The following is a 25,282-nucleotide window of genomic DNA, read 5'->3' as shown; positions in this document are numbered from 1 at the left end:
GGGGGGGGGATCAATATGCAGCTTCAACTGGAGATGCACCACTAACAACCAAACGGCACAGGAAACTATGAAACTCTTACGTCAGTAAATGTTCCTTTTTGGGCACTGAAGTCCTGCACAAACATTAGTTTAAAAATGTTACACATTATTTTTCTGGCATAAACAAACACTCCTCTCTAAAGTAGCATCTTTAGAGGGCAAAACCTGTCAAATTAATCATTAGCTGGATAAACCGCACCGTTCTGTTTGACCTGAAAATCTTTTTGGACTGATGGTGCGCATCGAGGAACTCGACCAAAAACATGCCCTTATCCTCTCTTTGCACTTCATGCACAACTACCGGTGCGTTTGAAATCCAAACTGATCGTCATGAGCATACTTACCGACACTATACACTACACATACATTTACAGAATGACAAAACACAAAACAACTTTCAGAGTGGGTTAACGGCCCAAATGGAAGTACAAGAACTCTTTTCTACAGACGAAATATAACATGATTTTGCAGTGTAGCAGAGGAATTTATTTAGATTTGAAAACAGGAAACATCTCCGTATTTTTCTCTGAAAAAATACCTGACCTCACACTTATTCTTGGACAATGATTATCAATTTCACAATCTGGCCTTTATGTTTAGTGATCTGCTATATAAAAGCTGTAAAATATCAATCTTATACAAAAAGTGTAATACTAGTAAGAATATTATATAACATTTATTATCAACACACTCCAGGACAGTAGTATGTGGTAGAAGCTACAAACATGTAGCAAAAAGAAGAAACTTTCTTAGGAATATGATATAGTTTTTCTTTGGAAATTGTTTGAGCAACTTTTCTCCCAAGCAGAAGTAGGACTGAACTGAACCAAGAGAAAACAGTCCAGCTACATGAGACCAGAGTGTAATCAGGGCATTATTTCTTTGAGTCATCATGCACAGACGACCAACATAACTCATTATGTAATAAAACCATATAAACAACAATAATGCAATGGTGTAGAAATACCTGCCACAGAGGACTTTCCACCCTCCTAGGAGGAACCAGCCGAGGCCTCTCTGTCTCTGACTGACTCGGGCCCGGGGCAGCGTCTGGTAATCACTCTCATCGTTCTCAAAGCCTTCTTCCGACATCATCAGAGGCATCTCATCCAGGTTAGAGGGCTCATCTTCTAGAGAGTATCTGTGAGGACAGGGCACAGTCAAATATAAAGAAACCGAACATGAAATTGCGACAGATTGTATCAGAAGGACGCTCCATTATTTTGAAAGAGGATGAATGACATTTTGTGTTAAGGTGCAATTACAGACACTGCTCCAGCATGTACATTTATGATGTGAATATTCACTTGAGGTGAATAGAGATAACAACAAATCCAAAAAAGACATATACTGTATATTCAGTCATGATGATTTTCCATTTAAAATGTAACAAACAGTTACACTGAGAATTATAAACAGCACCCTACTCATCTTTTAAGCCACATGGATTCTGAATTACACATGATCTACAGACAGGTTGTGTGGCCGTTAATGGACATTGAGTGGTCTGTTGACTGTCATTCAATGATTACTTCATATTGCACCAGATGTGCAAAAAGATTAAAGCTAGTTAGCGCAGTTGGTCCAGTTCCTCCATCACTGTAGAGTACATCTACTATTCATATTATAAAGACACACTGGAAACACTCTTGCAAAGCTCACAATGCCTTATTCATGATGCCCCTCTAAAGAATAAAGGCAGTCTGTAGCCTAACAGGAAAAACATACATGTGCTCACAATACTGACAACACACATACATTACACTACAAAACTACAAAAGCAATTAAAGATGCAAATTATATACAGTACAATGTGGTCAAAAGACGTCAAACCATCAAACCTAGAATAAAAAGCTAAGATGTCTAAAACTGAAACTATAATGAAAGAAAACCTTTTGTTATACAGTATTATTTAAGTAAATCATAAGTAAAAGTATATCTAATCAAACACAGCTAAATGTGACAGATAGCTTGCTGTGTAGACAGTGAGTATTAGATACCAAAGGGGATATCAGGTTTACAATAAGATGAACTACTCTCTTGGTTACTGTAAAGTCAAGGCCATTTCCCATTCTGCTGGCATGTAGCTGAGCCTACAGTAGACTATTCTTTACCTGCTTAAAAAAAAAAACACAAAAAACATATTCACACCTCGAAAATATTTCTACAGGGACACTTCACTCCACACATGCCAAGCAGGTCTCATTACTTTTTTTTATTTTTTTTAACTACTGTGTTTTCTGAAGAAATTAAATCGGTTGCTATCTTCTGAATGTCTGCAGCCCAGCTTTACATTGGCTTGTGATTGTTTAGTTGAAAAAAGTGAGAATCAACCTTGTTTTTGTCAATTAACTAAGGTGCAAACCCAAATCTGGAGTTGTTAATAGGATGTGAAGGAAGCTTCCTACTTCATTACTGCCAAAGTTGCTCACACTGATCCAGCACAATGAGACATTTTAGACACCAAAACCATTAACATTCTTACCTGATATATTTCAATAGACAACAAAATGCTACCTAGTCAGTGAAGTCCAATGTCCGTCTACAATACCTGGCCGCTTTTATTACCAGCAACCACTTGAATGAATGAAAAAAGAATGACTTCAACGTACAGAAATAAAATCATAGGCTACTGGGGAATTGTTTTTTCTCATACATACAGAATATATAGTAGAGGCAGATCTATTTGGGTAGTCTACCCAAAACAAAATTAAAATTTGGTAAACTCTGGAATATAAGCAGGCTGAAAGGTCACTCCGTGTATATGAATATGTGTCTTGTACATACAAAAACATAGACATGAACAAGCATAAAACTAGCATCTGCGGGATTATGAGTTTAAGATCACTCATCCACACTAGTTCTCAGTGATACGGCCCTCCAGAGGCAAAACATGCAGAAGCTGGAGCCCTACATTTATTTCAGTTGAGAAGTTCCTGCAACTTTAATTTAAGAACCAAAGATATAATGATACCCTAGTAATTAAGAGGACTTTCAGACGTAAAACAACTTGTTATCTCTCCTTGCACCATGTAATCCACTGTGGACAGTGAAAAACACCCAAAAGAAAGCTCTGCACCAATATTACTCAGGCAAGAACTGGATGGTTTGTAGATTCTTACTTTTCTTTACTATATTCAAATATCTCACTACATTGTGTGATTTAGCCTGAAAATTCACTCCAGTCAAACAAAACACTAATGAATTTTTTCACATGGCATAAATTACTTTGATCTGTAGTGCTACATAAAACACAGATCCCTGCCGTACAACTATAATAATACGTTTAATCATGGAGTGGCAATTTCAATTCATACAAAGTCGGTTTCTGTCCTCTGAATCTCTGCCCACATCTCCTACTTTTAAAGCAAATCAAACCATAATCATGGATCACGCGGTGAAATAAAATGACAATCAGTCGGATTGGTTAACTATACTTATATCGGACTGACGACGGATTAGATATTCTAACACAACATACATACACTTTCTCATTCACTTCAATGGAAAAGTGTGTCCAAACGTTTAACTGGTACTGCACATTCATAAAATTATACAATACAACACACGCACACATTGTATTAAAACACAATGCTAAGCAACTAACTGTAACAACTTTCACTAAACCAAACAAACCCAGTGAACACCTGGGTATACGGTGGTAATGAAGGTCTTGTGGTCTTTGCTGGTCCAATTTTACAGAGTAACCTAACAGAGCAGCAGAGTTCAAACCATGTGACAGCCCAGGAATATTACAGAAACTGCTCCTAAACTGAATCTCAATCCGCTCAGTATTCACCATGAAAATAATGGCCCTCACCTAGGAAAACTGACTCAATGCTTATTTCTGCCGGTAAAGAACTCACTAAGTACATGATTTTGAGAGAAGATAAATGTTGTCACCACATAAATCAAAAGTGTTCCTTGGCAATCAGAAAGAAGAGGGAAAGAAAGGAATCAAGATAGGTCAAAGGTTAACTGAAAGGTTTGCAAAGAAAAACAAAGATCTAAGTATGAGTCTCCACAATAAGTGGAACATTTGATTTTATTAAAGACAGGGCCTGTAGATTTAAGGGATTACACATAATACAAGGTAGTGCATAGTCTACATTGACAACCTTACTGGAATTGTTCAAGTGCCACCGGGTTAGTTGGTATATTAAACTCTGGTTGATTTTTGAGGACTATGGTTACCTGGTCCTCAGATCTCTGCAGGGTAAATCCAGACAGCTAGCTAGGCTATCTGTCCAATCGGAGTTTTCTGTTGCAGGACTAAAACAACCTTTCAGAAGACCCTCCTCGGCAGTGCGTCTGGCGATACGAGACTATAGTGCAAAACATGGTTGGATTTGGTTCAAAACCTGCAACTCAACTCGTGAGGCTCTGACCTCAGCGACCACCAACCTCCTCAATGTTTTGTGTTTTTTTTTCTTTTCACACCTTAGGGCCTTGAGGAATGTTAATAGACATATTGTGTCTCGCTATTCGACTCCCACATCTGATTACCTAATAATTCAACTCTATATCTAGTGGAAACGGCTGCAGCAAAAGCATTGTTGCCAACAATTGCTTCCCGTGTCAGTGGAAAAGCTTTATTGGTGTGACTTAACCAGCTTCAGCACCAGTGCACGGTGGCTGACCCAGCAGTTAAAGTTCTTCACATGGCCAACTAAACTGTCACATGAATCTTATTACTGAGAGCAAGAGAAAGGAATTCAGAAAGCCAGACGTGTCATGTGCGTCAGCAATCTAAGTTTAAATGTGAGGGAGATAAACATCATCACAACTCAAGAAGAACTGCTTGTGTCCAAGGCAATTGATACATTTGTGGTGGGCTACCAATTAAACATATTCACTTATACTTAGTAAACAATTAGTAACAACCTTGGTCTAAAAGGTACCTGGCCATGCGACCATGTTCACTTCCTGTCCATTCCTGACCCTGATGGCTTTATTAGCTCTTCTTCGTCCGGTCTGAAAAATGAATAAGCTGGTGAATGATGATTACAGTATGCAACAACACTTTAATAACATGTGGCAAACTTCGCATACACAGAAGCTATCACATGACTTTAAATGCCAGAGGGCTGAGCAGTGCAGTGGTCTACATTTATCTTTCTTTCACTCCCTAAAACGCCCACTAAGAGGTTATGGAGTTTGTGGTATTGGACTAGTTAGGGCAGATTTAACATTAGACGCTTTTTTTTTACTTTATGGATGGTGGTGGGAGCAAACCAAGCAGCTGTCAAAGAAACAAAATGCGAAAGAGCTGTCAGCAACAGAGCTAGCAACACAGGCTAACAGCCACGAACCGAACACAAACACGCACCCGGTAAAAAGCGAAGCAGCTCAAACACTTTGGACAAACGGCTGCGTCTTTAATAAGGAACCGAAGAAATAGCCTATCTCGCCACTTCATACCTTGAATGTCTGGATGAATTGTAATACGGGATTCTCTTCGAGTTCTTCCGTATCGGATTTAATGGGATGCTGTCAGCCATCTTGGCTGGGCAGTACCTGTGGTCAGTAAATACTGACGTCACGTTTAAAAAACCGTTTAGGATTTATGCTGCATTCATTGCCGTGCAGAAACGTCGTAACTATGATACTAACAATAAGACGAAATGATGATGCAGTGGTGCGTAAGGTTAAACGGCAGTGCGTATTTCCCATTTTTCCTCAGTTATACTGTCACTGTAGCCCAACGGATTTCTAAAACCATGCCAAAAACCAAAGATGTTTTCTTACCCGAAGCGTGCCTGATATAATGCAACAGGGATTGGGAATGTCCGCTTTCCGAAAGTCTGCAAATGTAGATGCGAATGAAAGCTCCGCAAATGTAAATAACCTTTAAATTATTTCCCCCATGTTTTAAATAGTTAATCGTCTCCTGTAAACCCAACACTCTTATCATTAGGTGTAAACTGACCACTTTGTCTTACTTTATTTTCCATTTAAGCACCAGATACTGTAAAAATGTTTGAATCGGTGTGTCAACCAAACAGCCATTTCAAAGGAAATCTCAACAATCTGCACTTTCTGATGTGTGTGAAATGATTAAGTATAGTGTATTTATCCTGTCACAGTGTAGAGGATCAGGATGTTGAACTGTTTATAGGATAAAGTTTAGAGAAAGACCATAATGGGAAAAACACTGATTTTGAAAACTAAAAAAGTATCTTATTATTTGTACTATTAACTAGTGTTTTGAGATAAATTGCAGCTTGAGGAGGGAAGTTTTGCTGCAAGAGCATAAAAGATAAACAAGATGCATTTAGATTGAGTGCACCTATGTAGGCCTACATGCTTGACCCCTCCAATTTAAGTTTTCCAGAAGTTGTTTCCAGATTTTTGTTTTTACTTATGCTTACATAAGGTATAAAGTCAAAAAAGAGGTAAAGTTTGCAAAAGTAGTTATTGAGAAGCATAATGAAAAGAAAGATCTCAGTATATGTTGATAGAATGTCATTTCTAGTGTGTGTTTGTGTGTGTGTGTGTGTGTGAAATAACATCAAGACAGGGCCACTCTTTTCATTGTTTAAACAGATTGAGGTAGTGAATGAACATACAGAATGTTTGTTCTAGTTTTTATTCGGGTCTAACTGCTGTTTAAGAACGACAATTTCTCACCATAACATTGACAACTGGTAATTGTGGGTATTTATGAGCATATTTTGTGCTTTGCACCAGCTAGCAGCATTGGGCAGCTGTCCGGAAGAGATAACAGACTCTTTGCATTATTGATTTGAACATATGTTCCCTTCTTCAGAGCAACCATATGTCTAAGCACCGTAGGAATTCTCAGGTACAAGTTAAACAACTTATTTAATGTATTGAGAAAAACAACATTCACAAATGACAGCAAAGTAAAATAGCAAAATGTGAATACCCTACTATTCTCTGTCAATTGATAAAAAGTTCTTTTTTAAGTCTATATTTATATATATACACAGTAATACATAAGAACAAAAAAGACATTTTACAAATATTTTAATGTCCATAATAGATTGCATAAGTATTAAGTCTCCATTCATCTTGTTTTCAATTGATTCCAATTTCTTTGCTGTCATCAATCAGCATGGAAAAATGCCTATTGTTTCTCAGGTCCATGCCTGTCTTGGTTAGACTGGTTATCGGACTTCCTGCGGAGCTCACTCTGTCGATGCCTGCAGTCAGAGGGTGCAGCTGAGAGATGCCTCTGTTCTGAATCACTGAGATCTCGTTGTTCTTCGTTGCCAGGCTGTTGGCGATAGCTGTCGCATAACGGTTCCAAAATCCAGGGTCTACATTCATCGCTCGAGCTGCCAGGTCCTTCTGAAACATCTCTCCAAACTTTGCGGCCTCTCCACTCAGCAGGGCCATGGGGTTGTCCACCGACAGCCGCCGACCTCTCCTGGCTGGTGCGTTGTTCCACATGTGAGTTCCCATATGAACCTAAAAATGACAGATACAATATGAAATTTGGTGGATGCTTTTATTTCAAAATGCAAATATGTCAAGCATGCATTGACTCAGTAAATATCAAGTCCCATAATGTAAAAGAGTTGGGGCTTTATACTCCCCTCTCTCTCTCTCTCTCTCTCTCTCTCTCTCTCTCTCTCTCTCTCTGTACACAGTATTTATTAACTGGCTTATTAAAAACAGTATGTATTTACTTCATGTTGACTTGAAAAGACATTTCATGAGCATCTGTGTTTACAAGATCTGTCAATATGATAGTTCCACTAGTATGGGTTTTTAAAGGTCAATTATTTTATTCATCGGTTAGAAGATTAAAGAAAAGAAAATTAATTGTTTGAGGTATTTTCAGCAAAAAAACACCAAAAGATTTTCTACTTTTCTTTGGCCTACATGACATATCTTTAGGTTATGAACTGAGGATTCAACAAAAAAAGCTATTTTAAGATGTCACTTTGGGCTTTGGGAAATTGTGATGCACATCTTCTGATATTTCATAAACAAAACAGTTCATTGATTAATGGTTTAATGAATAAGCAAACTATTCATTAAGTAAAATATTTGTAAAATCACTTTGTTAATTTTAGATGTGCAGGACCCTTCCTCTAATGTTTCACAAAAAACAAATATGTACCACTAAATATATCAACAGAGCTATGTATCAGCTTGACTCCAGATGGAGAAAAACATCCTCTATCTACCTTCAGATTGCCTTTCGTAGTGAAAGCTCTGCCGCAGATGGAGCAGACAAACGGTTTCTCTCCGGTGTGTGTGCGCTCATGGATCTGTAGGGCACTGGCTGACGAGAAGTTCTTCCCGCAGACGTTGCAGTTGTGCTGCTTCGGTGTTCGACGATGAGGAGTAGGGCCGAGCAGGGAGGTCATTCCTGGGCTTCCAACGGATGCATAAGTCGGGGGGATGTGGACGCTAAATGGTGGGTGCTGCACTTCAGACGGGTTGTTGTTTGGTTGACTGTGACCATTCACCTCGGTTTTTATCAGGCCTGATAATGTGTTGGTATCCAGGCTGGGGATGCTTTGACCTGCAGCTGAAATAGAAATGCAGAGGTAAAGTTTTCCTCCCTTAAAATTAAACACTGAGAAATCCTAAAAAGTAAAATATTTGAACCACAATTTAACTTTAGTTGGCTACCATTTTAATTTTAACATTAACGTACCTCTTTCTCTGCTCAGATGGAATGACATACTATAAGGAGTCTCCTCTTTCACACATAGCTTGCTGGCCTGTATTCCTCTCAGCTCGTGGGCCACTGTAGCTGCTAATGCAGAGGTAGGAGACTCAGATTGCTCTCTCTTCACTGAGGCTGCCAAAGGCTCTTGGGATTCTGGCCTGTTGTTTTTCACTGCAGGTGATTTGATCGTCATGCCTTCTAAGTTGCTTTGAATTGGAGACACTGATACGCTTGGTGAACAGGAGGATTCCGACACACTTGGGCTGTTTAGGCTGCAATTCTCCTGCCTTTTCCCCGATAAAGAGCATTTAACATTGAGTTGGCTGCTGTCATTAAAACCATTTGTCAAAGACGTTATACCAAAGGAGTGGTTTAGGCTTAAAGTAGAGTCAATCATCCTCATTTGGTTCTCCAGTGCAGCTATACTTGAAACAATGGTGGAGGACTTAGGCGGAGAATAATCAGAGATCAAGGGTTTGGATGGATTAACAACTTCCTCAATATTTTCTACCTCATCTTCTTCTTCTACATTATCATCCTCCATTGAAATATCATCAATGAGGTCATTGTCATTGCTGCTGAGGCTGTCAAGGTTCCTGTCGTTGAATGAGATATTGCTGTCCATCTCCTGCAGCCCATCCACCAGGGTGGAGTCTTGAATCTGCCCAACCATGTGCATACGGATATGCTGCTGAAGGACAACAGCGTTGGTGAACTTCTTCTGGCAAATGGGACATGAGTGGAGCACCTGAACAGGAGGATTTTCTCTGTGAACACCAATGTGTGTCTTTAGGTTGCCTTTGGTGGTGAAAGCCCTGCCACACACCTTACATTTAAAGGGCCTCTCTCCGGTGTGAATGCGGTAGTGCATCTTTAGCGCACTTTGACAGCTGAGGACACGGTGACAGAGGACACACTGGTTGGGGTCTGTAATCTTTTTGTCAATGTTCTCCACCAGCTGCTGAAGCTTTGAGGTTTCAGATGTTTGCATAGAGTCCAGGAAGCCACCGGTTGGGAATTTAGTTTCTTCTGAGTTGAACGAGAGAGGTGGAGAGCTGGAGACAGGGGACGCTGAGGTGACGGGTGGAGGTGTGGTGGTGCTGGTTGTTTCTACTACTGGGTTGCCTCTCAATCTCTGGGAGCAGTTTTGGGGCAGGGGGACCCCCTCTGTTTCCAGTACATTGGCCGCTTCTGTCTCACGGTTAGACTGTGGAGACTCTGAAACAGGAGCGAAATGAGCCTCACCGCCTCTGTGGTTAGGTGACAAAGATACACATTCACCAGGAGCTGGCAGGAAGGGAGATTTAGCAGATGGTGTTACACTTACAGGGTCATTTGAGCCTCCGATACTGGTAATAGTGGGGGAAAGCGGAAGACCCATAGTGGCTGGCAGAGTTGCTACAACAGGTTTGCTATCCAGCCATGAGGAGACAGGTTTCTCTGGGGGAATGGACATTCCATAGGGAATCCCAGAAGTTGTTGGCACATTATCAAGATATTCTGGCACTGGGTATGGGTTCATCTGAACATGAGGATACTTGTCTTTATGCCTCTGAAAGTGGACCTTTAAGTTTCCTTTCGTGGAAAAGCGATTGCCGCAGATGTTGCATTTGAAGGGTCGCTCTCCTGTATGGGAGCGCAGGTGGATCTGCAGGGCGCTGTCGCTGCCAAACACTTTGGCACAAAACCTGCATTTATGCTTGAAGAAGGGCTCTTCTGGGCTGGACTTCGTTTCAAACAAGGGCATGTTAGGCAGTTTCCCTTTCCTGTGCTTCATCAGGGCTGCGAGAGGGTCAAGTGCATTAGCTGTAGCGGCGATGCTAGCCAAGGGATTAGGGAAAATGACGCTGCTGGGGGGGCTCTGAGGTAGAAATGACAGGCTGGAGGATGAGCTGAGGAGGCTGCTCTGCCCCAGGGGGAGCGGGCTGGAGGAGCTTAGAGTCTGAACGCAGCTGATGCTGCTGGTGAGCGAGCCTGTGTAAGGAGGCAGTAACGTGGAGATGCTGCTGCTGCAGCTGGAGAGAGATGGTGTTGAATTTTCCGAGGATGCTGAGGTACATGTTATGTCTCTAAAGGTGGACTGCCCGTATGCAGTTGGTGAGGAAAGACTTTGTGACTTGTCAAGCACAGAAGACAAAGAAACAGCAGCCTGTCCGTTGATGGTTGAGGGTATCGTTCCTGACAGTGGCAGGATGGGAGGTGTTATGATGCCTTGAGAAGGGAAAGGGTTAGGTGCCAGAGACAGAGATCTGGAGACTGGGTTTAGCGCTGCCTGTGTTGGTTGTCTGTTCATGATGGCTACCTGGCTGCAGATCTGCTCAATAAGTTGCAGCTGGTGGACCTGTTGTTGCTGCAGAGCCAGTAGGTGCTCCAGGATCACCGGGATGGCTGCTGAAGCTGCCTTCCCTCCAGTACCACTGTTGATCCCCTGGGAGAACTGAGCGACAGCCACCCTGGTACTGTGAAGGATCTCAAGTGTCACGTTTGTACTGGGCATGCCGTAGCTGCCAGTAGCTGACTTCTCGGGGGAAGTGGACTCAGTTGAATCTGGAGGCTGAGGGCTGGAGGTTGTGGTGTATTTGTCCTGTGGCCGATGCTCAAGCTCCATGGCTTCATCACACTCCATGCTTAACTCTAAATTATCCAGACTGTCCTTGTCATTCCCCAGCGTCTCCCCCAGCTCAAAACCAGCGCCTGTGGACTCAGCTGCAGACGAGTCAGTGGACGCCATGCTAGGAACGGGAGAGGGTCCCATAGGAGATTCCTCAGGAACTGGCCTCCCGTTGTTGTCCTTTACGATCAGCACCAAGGGATCCTCAGTGCAGACTTTCTGATGTTCACTCAGTTGAGTCCAGGAGAAGAACTCCGCACAGCATTTTTCACAGATGTGTGTTTCCTCACTGCTGTGGCAGCCTCCACCGGTCTCCTCTCTCCCTATGCCCTCCACGGTGCCTGAAAGCATGAAAAAAAAGACAGATTAAGAATGCATAATTGATCATTTATCGTCCTGATATTTCACCAGAGGGACACATTTTCCTTTATCACATTGCAATTAATCCCCACACACAGAGCGAGTCCATCTTTCCAATCTCATGTTGTGTGGACAAGCATTGTTCAAACCCACTGAACTTGAAATTCCACAAGACCTCTCAAAGTGTCCAAAGATAACAGACATGTCAAGCTGAATTACAAGAAGTTTGTGATTATTTTTGTTTTTTATAAAATGAAGCAAAACACATTCTAGAAACAGATCATTTGATGTTAAAAAAAACGTTTTCATACACTGCATGTTTACACATGCATGTTTTTTTGAATAATGAAGCTACTAAAGATTAAACTGAATGTGAATCCAAGTTTTAACTGGAAATCATAGCCACTTATTTTTCTCTGTTTGAAACAGAATTATAGGGAAGCCAACATTCCAACTATTTACATGTTTACACCAGTTGTGTACTTCTCTTTTCTAAAATTCAACAGGCCGAGAATAAAAGGTTTTAAACTCACACCCTTAACTTTCAGATGTTAATCATCTTCCAAAAAAAAAATCAATAAAGTTCAATAAAGTTGACCTCTCGGTGTGCATTCAAACAGATAATGAAATTCCATACAACGTATTGATTTTTTTTCCATTCGTACATTTCAGTAGCGTGTCTCATCTTGATGCACAAACATTGCACATTTTGTGCAAAAACTTTGTTTGTAGTTAACGAATTAAAAAACCTGACAATCACTAGTTTAACTGTAAAACACTTCCCTGTGATGAAGTGTATATATATATATATTTATATCTAAAAAAAAATTATATCTGTAAAAAATAAAAATGTGTATAAAATACATTACACATCTAACATATTTCAATAAAGTTCCTTTTCCTTCTGTTTGACAGTGATATTTAAGATTTTACACTTCACTATTGCATCTGTTCAGGCTTTGCTCCATTAAGAAGCAGACAGCAATACCAGATGGAAGGATTTGAGGAAATAATAAATTAATGTTACATACACTCAGGCACACAAATTTAAAAAAAACAATTTTAAAAAGTACCAAAAATAGAAATATGGATAGTATGAGGTTTAGATTTTTTTTTCCTTTTTTTTTGCAAACATGTTTTATTGAAAATGCAACTTCATTTAAAATTAACCTTATTTTATGAAAAATGTTTTTTTCTGCCACATAATCATAAAATCAGTGTACTTGTTGAGTGTGTGTGTGTATGTGTGTGTGTGTGTGTGTGTGTCGCCGACATGTTTGCTGCACCTTTGTTCTTAAGCACAGTAAATGTGGACAATTTAAACGTGCTTGTGCTAATTTACATGAATGTGTGCATTTGTTCTGCCGTGTACGCTGTGTGTGTGTGTGTGTGTGTGTGTGTGTGTGTGTGTGTGTGTGTGTGTGTGTGTGTGTGTGTGTGTGTGTGTGTGTGTGTGTGTGTGTGTGTGTGTGTGGGGTGTGTGGTGTGGGTGTGGGGTGGTGTGTGTGTGTGTGTGTGTGTGTGTGTGTGTGTGTGTGTGTGTGTGTGTGTTTCCACCTGTAGTCAATACACTTCAGTTATCACTGTTTCACCACCTGAAAGAATGAGTCCCAGAGCGCTCAAGCTAAACACAGACTGGGACGTCTGGTGTACTTACAATTATACAAGTACACTCAACCAATCCTAATGCAAACACACAGTGCAATATCTGTATTAATGCATAATAAGTTTGTTAATATGTTACAGACTTTAGCTGCCAACTGTCTCACATATATAAGAAATTGATTTTGAATCTTTTTATTTTCAGTGTAGAAAAAGACGATCACAGCTGAGTGGGTAAAATCTATTTGAAAGTCAAACTCGTCAGAGGTAAATAATCAGAGTCGCTGGCTCACCATGTGGGTGGTCTGAAGATCACCAAGGCGATTCAGCAAACACAAGAGCAAAAACACTGTTTTAGCTCAGGATTTTTTCTGTCCATTGTAAGATTTACTTCCAGAAAAAAACAAAGAAAAGATCACTTTTGACTTAAAGCTCAGAATGTATTTCCAAATATAATAACACTGATAGAAATGTCTTTTTAAAATGTCACCCTCGCTCAATGTTAGGAGCAGAGAACAGATTTATGTCTTGTTTCTTGCTGTGTGGTTTGGCGATGAGAGTAGAGAAAAAGAAGAAAAAGGAAGAAAAAAAAAATCATGAAGCTGCTGCTGAAAAGCAAACTCTCAGCCCAGCGTTGATGCCTCTCTTTGTGACCTCTGGGCTGAAGAGGTCAATGGTTCAGAGTTACTAATTGTATTATGATCCAGACATGGAGCACTTGCCCCTCGCAGGGTGAGGCGGACAAAGGTTAAGTCAGCAGGCTCAATCAAAGCCCATCTCCGAGTGGCTGAGCCCCCCGCATGGCTGCAGGGCTGTGGGAGGGCCTGCGTGAGGAGGGCCTCTTCCACACCCGACTCCTTCCACAGCCACAAATATTAATAAATAAATCACTGACAAACATGGTACAAGAACTGTGGTGATGATTTTAATTAATGTCTGGAATTAGTTTGGACTTTTGCAAGTCTTTTGCCTTTCAGAATTGTGCCATAAATGATAAACAAGGTCGATATTGATATAAATACACACACACATGAATCATATTACATTAGATTAATTCAGATTCATTTAGATTTACGAACTGTCAGTTAAAGCCAGGTAGGATGTGAACCAATTTTTTTCTGAGAGTTTGCTCCAGATTTAGAGAAAGTAGGCCAAATTCTATTCACAATTCAATCCCTTTTTGGATAACATAAACATAAAACACACATCCAATAGTTCAAAGATTAATATGTGGTTAAAATACTCTTGATCATGTGAGTAAGTGTTCAGCTGTTGGCGTTGATTAAAATGTTCAAATAACATCCAGGCTTTCCTGCACGTACATGAGGACAGAATGTAATTGTTTAGTTAAATATTAAAATATTAGAAATGATGTTATAGGCTTGTAGTGTGCCATAACATAGGCTGACAATATGATTAAGAACTGAGATCAAGTTGCAAATAATTTGTACAAGGCGGTTCATTTTGTAATAATTGAAAACGTTAATATTAGGAAATACTGTATGCTGATATCCATTTAATTTGTTTAGTTTTTTATATTATTTACGAAAAAAAAGTTATACTGAAAATATGGGTTGTTAATTGAGCACAGTAACAGTAACACATCCTCTTCTGATTTATAACGTAAATGTTTCTGATTTAAATGTAAAAGTTTTAATAGTTGACAGGAAGGCCTCAAGCCAAAACCCAGAATAACCTCAAACATAATCTTCAGAAATAACTCTTTAACATATCTCTTGTCTCTTTCCATGAGTTTATTCTGTATCACAACAGGTCTCGTTTCTATACCCCTAAAGCTGTTAAAGGAACTGATAAAAGGAAAAGGAAATGTCAAAATAGTTTTATTCATGAGATCTTCCATCTTTTCAGTAAAAACATTAAATATGAATTAAAATTAAGCTTTTTCAAGAACTTTGAGACTTTTTAATACTTCGAGGTTTCATTTGGCAGATTTCAAAACTGGAGGGGTGAAACGTAAATAATGTTATAACGTAAAATACATAAAGGCCTTTGTTTATTTATATATTAAGACTCAGGCAGAAGCAGGTAGTAACCCAACTTACATCAGTTTCATTTGCTAAATTTGTTCACCTTTTTAGAAATATGTAGAGCTACAATAATTGTCAATTTAGTCGTTTTCCTATGTTTAAACATGTTCTTTGCTGCAAAAAAAACAACCTTAAATGAAACTGTTCCTCAACGATAGTTGTTCCTGTTTACAGCAGCAGCTGAAGTCCCCCAGTAAAAGTGGTTTAAAGCCTCCTGGACACTTACCATTTGTGCAGAGGAGTCCGCTGTGTGTCGCGTCTCCATCTGACCTGAGGTGCTGCGGTTTGGCTTGTTTGCGGCGGGACATGTTGATCTTTCTCTGCGACTCGCTGCTGCCTTTCGCCGACTCATCTACAAGCAGCGAATGGGACCCTTCAGAGGGAGCGGGGTCGGTGAAATAAGCGAACGGTGGCTGGTGTTGATGCCCGTGTGCAGATTGCGCATGTCAGTGTAATTGTGATGGAGGAAGGATAATGCCGTTACGACTCTTTGCTGCCCTTCGGTGAGTGATTGGCTGCTGTCCAGCCAACTCAGGCTAGATATGGAAATGAGGGATGGGTTTTAGTAATAATTAGTTCACTTCCTGTCCGGTGTGCGGCTGCTTTTACGCACAACTCCAAGCAGCTCCGACGTGTTTTAGTCCGACATAAACTCCTATGAGAGACTCATGCGTTGTGGAGCAGTCTTGGGTTTAACTTTGTGGCCAAATGTTGCATCTCGGTGTCCGTTTAGGTTTAAGATTGACTCGGGTTTTTTTTTCTGAGCTCTTGGAGGAGTGTTTGTCAAAAGAGACGCTCCAGTTTGAGTTGCCTTCCCGGATGGATGGATATGTCCCGGTTAAATCTGTCGCCTCACACACTTAAGACAGCAGAGCAACACCAGCAGGGGCAGTTATCCTTTCACAGGAGGACAGGCGTTATACTGAGTCTCCAAAAACTGCGTAAAATCCAGATTCGACGCGTTAAAAGAGGTAATTATTGCGTAGCAGGCGAAAACCTCGCAGGCGGATTAAAAACGTGCGTAAAAATCTCGCTCAGGTAGCAGTATAGGTCCAATCACAAACTGGTGGCTCTCGGAAGTGAGACTCCCTGGTTTATTCGAGGCACCGGCGCTCTCCTTGTTGCCTCCGCCTCCGGTCCATCATTAGATGCCCTTCAGCCGGCTGCGATAGGCTGCTGCCAGGATACCACAGGAGGTGTTGGAGCCTTGATTATTTGTTATGACCTCCCACAATTTGGCGCCATAATAGACTGAAAATGTCTTTAAGTTGGAAAAGTAGCTACTCTTCCTTTGAGTGATGATCAGGGATGTGTGGAGAGTAAGCCAACGAGCTCAGTTTGTAATATATGGAGTCGAGTTTAATGAGGGTGTTGAAGGAAATAAAATTAGGCCTACTAGACCTTCATTTTTGTAGTTCTTGAAATGGTCTTGGTGATTGGTTGACATTTAATCACAAATTACAGATCATGAGCTTCAATTGAAGCCAAATATCAGTTTAAAGTGTATGATATAGAATGTGTTTTGATGTTATTGTTTGATCCTCCTCTTCCACAGACTGTAGCTATTTCAAAGTAGAGAGAGGAATGAAGCATACTTCACCAAGGCTGTAATCCCTTTTCACCAGGCATTGTCCCAAAACTTGTAATTATGTGGTATTAAAAGATGCAGCTGGGGGAGGACAGAATCAGCTGTTGATAATTGCAAGCACTACACAACAGCCTGGTATTGATCGGCATGTCTCCCATTCCCCTGCTATGGAGAGATAAGGAGGCCCCACTCCGGCTGGAATATAATTTCTTCTGACCTATCAGGTTTCTACAGACTTATGATGAATAGCCAGAGTGGCCAAGAGGGCTTATCTGGAAACTCAACCCTCCTTGATTCGATATTGATTCTTTGTAACCAGCGTCGGCACACAAAATCAAGCTAGTAACTACTTGACCATGATCTCTTCCAGATTCTAACCTGGCCTACACTGGCGCAGACACCACTCACGGCCTGAAGCACCACTTGAATTGAATTATTGTGTGCATCTGTTAGAGGAACAAATGTATCAGTTTGTATTATTTAGTAAAGGGCTGTCAAATTCAACTTCACTAAGGACCACACTGGAAAAAAAGAATCATGTCAAGGGTCAGATATAGTTTATTGACATCCTTTTATTGAAATGTCTTTGACTGTATAACTGCATGCCTCATAGTCTTTTCTCTTACAGTTTGCTCGACATGGTGCGCGTCTAGGCGTCTATTTATTGTGAACCTAAATTGAGGCCGGATCAAAAGGGGCCGGCTTTGACCCGTGGGCCTTGAGTTTGACACATGTGATTTAGTATGATAAGCAGAAGAAATGCATCTGAACAAGGCAGTTCCATAAATTATATTCAAGATTAAATTACTCTAAATATAAACTTTTCAGTCTATCAAAGTGCTGCAGAAAGTAAATGGATACATGAAATTACACCAAATAGACATTTAAAGAAAAAAAGACATACAGTACTTGTACACAATAGCATAAATAAACAGTCGTACAACAAATACTACCACTGTGAAGCTTAAAATGTTTCATTTTTGTCAACATGTGTCAGAGACGTGTCAAAGTGTCCAGTTAGTTTTGAGGCAGTAGTTAGCGGAGATGTTGCGCTAGATTACAATATAAGCAGGACCATAGCCAGGAGTTAACAAATTATTAGTTATATTATTTAATCATTGTCAGACAAGTCCTTAAAAGTTCCATGTTTTGCAAATGCATAGATGTGATATTATGTGTCAATTGTATTGTAACTTGTATAAATTAAAGTTGACTATTTTCTTTAAACTACATTCCAATATTGGGATCTGATATAATGAAGCAGGGGGCCGAAATGGTGAAATAGGAGTTCATGTAGCTATAATCCGGATCTTCGCAAACTATTTCCACATCTGATTTCCATAAAAAATGGAAATGTGGACTTTGTCACAAGTTTTTAAAGCCACATCAAACACACTTTAACGGTCAATTTACAGACTTAATTATGTTAGACATTTACTTTACTTTGTTCATTAATTACTTTTAAGCTTCACTCTGTGTGTACAAGCTTGAGAGATTGTCACCAATAATGACATACTTGTCCATATAAAAGTGGAAATTGAGACTGCAGAATTGAGATGATTCCCTGCAAGCAGTGGAAGTCCAGATGAAGATTACTTTAAACGTCTATGATTTGCACACAGCTGAGTGCAGGAGCAGGTAGAGCAGTGTCCTGTCAGCTGCTGCCAGCTGAGGAATGTGAGAGCTGCTGTGCGGAGCATGAGGCCTCAGATAGAGATATGACAAGCTAATGGCTGCTGAGACAGACAGCGATCAACTACAAGGAAAATGCAAAGCTCTGCAGAGATATGTCAGGCTAAAAGACATGACAGGACTCAGGGGGAAGACTTTGAGGCTCCTATGTCTTCATACTGATGTATTTACTGAGCAGGAGGGAACACCTAATTCTTATGGAGGTCTGTTTTGTCAATATCTGCATAACATATGTCACTGATCTTGAAATAAGGAACAAAACATGTCCCCCATAAAAATGTTACATTTTGCCTTAAAAAACAATAAATCATTTGTTTTAAAAAGGCTTTAAAAGTTGGATATGAAAGACTTATTTATGTGTAGACCCTTAGTTCTTTATATATTTACATTATTTTACAGTAATTTTACAAAATACCAGCACTGTACTATGAAAGCCCATGCAAATGAACTCGTCCTCCGTAGAGGTCACAGTACCAAACTGCAAAAAAAAAGGTTTTAAAATGCACAAAATGCACAAATATGAATATGAGGTTAATTACATGGCTTAATAAAATATCACAACACACTTAAAATGAACATTGCATTATTTTGTACATTAACACAGCCTTTCAAAATCTGTCATCAATTGATGTCAACTCCGGCAGATATTTTTCAAATTAAAAATAAATCAGGCATATTTTGGTCAGCTTTAACCTGAGGACACCCTTTGACCCAGAAATCCAAAACATGGTCTTGTAAGAAGAAAAAAAAAAAGGCTTTCTATATACATATAGAAGTTAGGCCAAGATTTTAGACATTTTATGCTCCTTAACCTCAATGACCTGCCAGCGGATCATTATAAATCTGTGCTACAGAACCTTATTCTACATTTTAGTGGGGGTCCCAAAGACAAAGACAACATTTAATTGGGCTAAAACAGAATATACATGACATTATCACACAGTGTGGAATAAAATGATTTTTACAAATGCAAAAGAAACTTAAGGAAGCATAAAAGGGGACAGTCCATATGAGGTTACTTATCACAACTAACCAACAACCAGCAAGTCCTGAGGCTTAAATGACAAAACTGGCGTTTGCCATTGTCTTCAAGTACAACGCATATCAGCTGTTTTCTGACCTGGCATCTCTACTGATAGGACGACATGTTTGTAAGCGCCTTCCAAACAGCCGTTATTTGCACAACCACAATCTTGTCAGGAAAACACAAGTTGTTTTACACATTTGAAAAAACAACCAAGGCTGTGATTGTTTTGGAAACCTCTTCAAATTTCATTTTTTTGTGCTTTGAGCCAACTAAGTATCACTAAATGATGTTCATATTGGACGGATCTGCAGCACACAGTTTGGGTGCCTGTGCCAATGTAGGTGGGCCCTTAAACAAAGGAGTATGTATGGGTGTGGTTGTCAGAGTGCTGGATGGGCATGTGGGACCTCTCACTTTCATGTGGGCAACCAGAGTTTGTGTCCCATCAATCTGGTGAACGGTAATGGTTGTGTATTTCCTACTTTGGTGTTTTAGAGGGTAAGTTTGGATCAATCAAAGTCACACAGTAACACAAACGAACCGATTGAGGCAGCGGTACACCGGCAACTCTCGTGATCTGCGAGGTAAAATGACTGTTTTTGTCAAAGGAATCTGGTGGCTTTAAATAGAGCAAAGATGAATATAACGGCCTTAGTTCCCGGTCGGAAAGGCCTGTCTGACGGCAAGGTAAAGTGATGAAAATATTTTAAATATAGTAAACACAGATAAAACACATATTGATCTTTTTAGGTGGCTAAAATATGTTTTGCAGGGTGTCTTCGTCCACAGCAGTACATTGCTTATCTTCCGTGTTGGGACTCCTGTCTGCTTTATACTAGGGGCGTGCTGACCACATCTACTGTACACTGATGATAAATAAGTACCTTATACAACCCCACTTCAAAACATCTGAGCTATCCCTTTAATTAACCGTACCATACTTGCCATGTGCAGATAAAAAAATGGCATGTTGGCATTAGAATGTCTTTTTTTTTTTGAGCGGATGTAATTCAGGCCACCAATCACTAGTGAGAAAATAAGCTCTTCTATTTTAGAATTAAGTGAACAAACCATCTAATGTACATTTAGGGAATTTAGTAAAATCATATGATTAGAAGTATTGAACAGTAAGCAGAGGAAAGGTTGAAAGCCACAGACTGCAGCCATTATAAGTCTGTCAAGCCTGCTACTTCATTTGATTTAGTTTTCTATAAAACCACCTGGATCATAACAATTTTTTTAGTTGAAAATATCTCTCCTCTGGGAGGCTTCAGGGTCTCTGTAGCCCTCCACCACTGGCACTGGGCTGCAGAATAGATCTAAAAGAATTACACTCACTCAGGCTCTGTTTCCTCATATAATCACACAAAAGGATTTTTCATGAAAATGATCATAAATCACAGGCCGGATCAATACACCGGGTCCAAGCTGCACTAGCCTGATAACACAATCAATACTGGGTATTTGGATTTTAATTAATTCATGACGGCGTCTCAGCCCTGAAACCGTGAAATATGACCTCAACCGGTTTGAAATACGTTCTGCAGAACATCACACGGTGGCCCTGATCTCTACTACAGCTCATCAGATGTCAATGTGATCTGGTACCTGAGGGGCTGAGAGACAGAGGGGACACAGGCGGACTTATATTTGTACAAGAAGCAGGTAAAACAAGTTGACAGCCATTAGCAGCTCTGTGAGGCTCCACTGAGTCACAGCGGTGCTTTGAGCTACATGCTATTAGCATAATAACATGCTCACAATGGTAATAATATCATGCCGATGTTAAGGTATGATTATTTCAGTAATTAATGTCTTCTTTTATAGATATGCATATTTATAATTCAATGAAATGCATTGTAAATGATGATACCAAAAATATGTTCAAAATGTGGAATTTCAGACACCATCTCCTATTCGTAATACTTTGGATTTGTTACATGGAAGTAATGTAATGTTTCAATTTATTTTCTGTTTAGAAATATTGCTAAATTCAGTAAATATATTGAAAACATTTGGTAATAGCTGAGGTACATTACAATGCTGATGTGCATGCTAACATTAGCTATTTATTTATGAACACAAAGTACAGCCAATGCTGATGTAAATGTCATTTTTTTGCAGGAATTTGGTCATAAACTAAGGGGATCACCAAGTTTCAGTTCATCCTGAAGGAAACATAAACATGTGTACTAAATTTCATGGCAATCCACTTAATAATTTAGTAGTCGAGACATTTCACTCAAAACCACAGATGTCAACCTCATAGAGGCACATGTCACTAAAAAACAAAAAATCTCAACCTGCTTGGGGTTCTAGAGGAAAGTCGAAGGATCAGCAAAGTCATTGTGATTCATCTTCTGGGGATCATGAATGTGTGTACAATTAGTTTTGGCAATCCATCCAATAGCTGTTGAAATATTTCAGACTTGACCAAAGTGGTCTGACACTGCTATCACTCGAGGCACGCCGCTAGTCCGGCTAAAAACAAGAGACTGATCACGCCAGTCCATCCTCACGTCCCTCCAGAGGGACCAGCAATTGTCAAAGCTCATATGGAAGCTCAGACAGGTTCACTTGCAATATCCAAAACCTTCACTCAGCAGTTATTGCAGCTGAATGGGAGCAGGTCCTCCATCCCAAAACACAAAGCAAACTGGGAATAGACCAAAAATAAATCAAAAGTGAACAAAGAGGGATTGAACAGAGAGTGGAGAGTGATGGACAGCAGCAAGACAGGGCTGTTAGGTTATGTAGACCGAGGGCTGAGTGGCCGGGAAATTTCTGATCGCTTTAATTCACTAGACCCAACTTGGCTCTCTCCCCCTCGCTGCTTTTATCTAACACTGTGTTTCTGTATTGATTTTTTTCTTCTTCTTTATCTTCAAGGCTGGATAAAAGGACAGAGAACTACGGGAGTGAGAGTGAATTGAGAACTTTTCTGAAGATTGCTGCTATTCTCCGACTTATTTCCTCCTGTCCTTCATGGTTTCACATGACGTCCCGGGTGTCAGGATTGCCTTCAAGCTGTAAATGAGGAAGCTGATGGTACCAGCGGACTGGGATCAAAAAGGAAGGAAATTGGCTGAGGAAGAAAGAAATGGACAAAAATTAAATATGTCTCTCAAAGTGTTGGGTTATAGCACATTGGTGTAAATATATGTTGGAGCACAGGCAAGAAGAAAGAGAATATTTCCTTCTGGGAACTTTTTGTTGTTTGAGGAAACTTGTGAAGGTGTTGAAATAATCTCTCCGTTTAGAGCAGCATGGGAGAAACAGGGACGCAGATTAAAACACCACCTCAGCTGCTGTTTTTGTCATAAAAACTTCATAATGATGTGTTTGGGACTTTGCTGACGTGCATGCTTACACGACAACAAACCTAACGGCGAAAAAAGCTGCAAATATCAGGAAAAAAGGAAATGATTCCTTCTCACAAGCTTCTGTGCCAATTACAACAATGGCTGCAATAAAACAGTAGATAATTACAACCTTTGAGCAACTAACATCTGAGTCTGGTAGGAAAACTACAATACAATGTAGTCACTTCCTTTAAATGAAATAAACCACAGCATGTTGTGAAAGAAAATCTGTTTTTTTAAGCAGATTTTGCACTGGAAGTATCTCAGCTGAGAGTGTAAAATGTCAAATGAAGAGAAACTTTTCAGTCAATAGATTTCTTAAAACAAAGAGGAGAGTCTTGAATGCACCGGCATGATGTCTCTTTCTTATCCCAGAAACAATTTAACAGGTTTCGAATAAGAAAAGATGTTTCCGGATCAAAGTGAAAGTAAGAAGTCTTTTCAGAGCTGACTAACAAAGCAGACTACCCCCAGGTAGCCCTTTGTTTCAACAGAAACAGCATTTTCATATTAACTCAAAATAATCTGGTTGGCAGTGACTTGATCTGGGAAACATGCCGAGCTTTCCCTGGAATGGTTTTAGATTCAAGGTGGAAGTCTAATCCACCAACACCTTTTTTATGTTTCTCTACCTAAATGTGACTTCTCTAACAATCAGTAGTGTTTGACTAACTTAGTGCATTGACTAAAATGCTCTAAGTACAATTTTGATGTACAGAAGTTTTAAAATGAATTGACATAATAAATATTTGGTTTAAGTGCTACCATGCGTGAACTGTAGAAAATATCAGGGATACCTTTCTTTTTCATGAAGTCCAAAAATGTAAAGAAAACTGAATATATATGTTGATTTTACGTGATCAAACCTACCGGTCACAGAAGCCAGCAATTTAACGAGTTTACATTTGAGACAAAAGCCTATTTGAAATTCCTTTTTAAAAAATCCCAAGAGTCCCTAAAAAATTAAATATCCTAAAAATCATTACAAAATCTTTAACTACAATAAACATTCCTAAAAATTCTTTTATTATAAAGCCTTTCCATTTTCTGTAACTTTTGACATTTACTTTTTGGGGGTAACTGTACTTTTTACTTAAATAACACTCAAAGTTACTTTGAAGATGAACACTTTAAATACAATCATAACATCAACTAATTGCATCATGATGCATTATTAGGCTATAGATAATTAAAACAGCATATACAATGGCTCAAATAAGCCCCACTTCTACCAGCTACAACAGCCATTCTTCACAACTAAAACAAATGCTTTGCTGATAATGCTGTAGCTATACTAGTAACATTTTGAATCCAGGATAGGAACTTGCCATTAATCGTATCATGTTGTAATACTTCTTCCACCAGTGGCACACACAGCATTAACTAAGAGGAGCCCTGCAGGCCTCTTTGACACGTTAAAGCAACATATGTGAAGATGTTTTAGGTCCAGCATATCTCTCAGCAGGAAACAGAAGCCTCGTCCTAAAGTACAGCGGGAGAAACTCCTCGTAACGTAGACCAGAAGACCAATAACTGCTGGGACCACAGCCTACGGTCTGCCCTGCCACATCATCAGGGCTGGAAGCATCAAACTGAAGAAAGTGAAAGCAGTTGTCGACACGATAGTGTTGTAGTGTTGATAGTGAGCTGTGACAATTCCCAATTTTGCTGTACAATTACTTGTCTTAGAAATAATTGCTATTAAAAATATAATTGTCTCTTTCAGTCAAATTTACTTTAAATGAATTCCAGGATACATCTTTTGGTTATATCACTTTTATGTGACCCAGATAATGTTATAATACAAGTACACAGCCTATGATGTAAACAACACCTTTTTGTCATTGTAAAACGTTTTCCTTACTGTATCCCCCCGTCGTTTTTGTTGCCGTGAACATGTAGGGGGTCAAGTGCCATCAACTAAAAATTTAAATAATAATAAAAATATACCCCCCCAAAAATTACTCATACATTTACAATTTGGCATATCTTAACAACAATCAACAATGACCAGTCATACACTTTAAGGTCTTAATGTTAGCAATTAATTGGGATTAAGCGAAGAAACCACGATTATGTAAAAAAAGAACATTGACAATTAGACATTTATATAATACTTGTCACAGGCCTACACAACAGTAAAGAACTGTGACTCCCAGATGGGATAAAAATCGGTTTTGCCTTGTGTGAAAACATGAAGGATGAGGTCGAGCTTACGCATGTCTGTGTGAAGTTGCAGCTCCTTGTGAATGTGAAGTTAAAGCCCTCAAACAAATAAAGGTGTCGTCTCCCACCCAGTAAAA

General features: G+C 39.7%; 2 protein-coding genes across 2 annotated transcripts in view; both read right to left on the bottom strand.

The window, feature by feature from the left end:
• The window catches only part of atp9b (ATPase phospholipid transporting 9B), a 42,001-nt gene extending 36,436 nt beyond the window's left edge, over positions 1-5,565 (bottom strand). Inside the window, 2 exon segments of the mRNA XM_032535217.1 lie at positions 1,007-1,180; positions 5,461-5,565. Of these exon segments, the coding sequence (XP_032391108.1) occupies positions 1,007-1,180; positions 5,461-5,540 (254 nt within the window). The 5' untranslated portion in view covers positions 5,541-5,565.
• Positions 5,566-6,614: 1,049 nt separating this feature from the next.
• sall3b (spalt-like transcription factor 3b) lies at positions 6,615-16,739 on the bottom strand. The gene is made up of 4 exons (XM_032535997.1): positions 15,537-16,739; positions 8,675-11,641; positions 8,199-8,545; positions 6,615-7,473 (listed from the first exon to the last, which is right to left on the bottom strand). Exons 1-4 carry the CDS (start codon positions 15,616-15,618, stop codon positions 7,081-7,083), a joined length of 3,789 nt encoding a protein of 1,262 aa, XP_032391888.1. The 5' UTR covers positions 15,619-16,739; the 3' UTR covers positions 6,615-7,080.
• Positions 16,740-25,282: the final 8,543 nt, after the last annotated feature.

This window comes from Etheostoma spectabile, chromosome 14, assembly GCF_008692095.1.
Source record: "Etheostoma spectabile isolate EspeVRDwgs_2016 chromosome 14, UIUC_Espe_1.0, whole genome shotgun sequence".
NCBI classification, from domain to species: Eukaryota; Metazoa; Chordata; class Actinopteri; order Perciformes; family Percidae; genus Etheostoma; species Etheostoma spectabile.
The sequence above is the reverse complement of the archived record's forward strand: the minus strand, read 5'-3'. Positions and strand labels throughout refer to the sequence as shown.

What these genes read in the sequence shown, in the direction of transcription:
- sall3b (XM_032535997.1), bottom strand. Translation starts at nt 15,618, where the DNA reads ATGTCCCGCCGCAAACAAGCCAAACCGCAGCACCTCAGGTCAGATGGA. An exon ending in CGGACTCCTCTGCACAAATG is followed by an intron (nt 11,642 to 15,536) that starts GTAAGTGTCCAG and finishes TCATGCTTTCAG; the next exon opens with GCACCGTGGAGGGCATAGGG. An exon ending in CCATCTGAGCAGAGAAAGAG is followed by an intron (nt 8,546 to 8,674) that starts GTACGTTAATGT and finishes TTTCTATTTCAG; the next exon opens with CTGCAGGTCAAAGCATCCCC.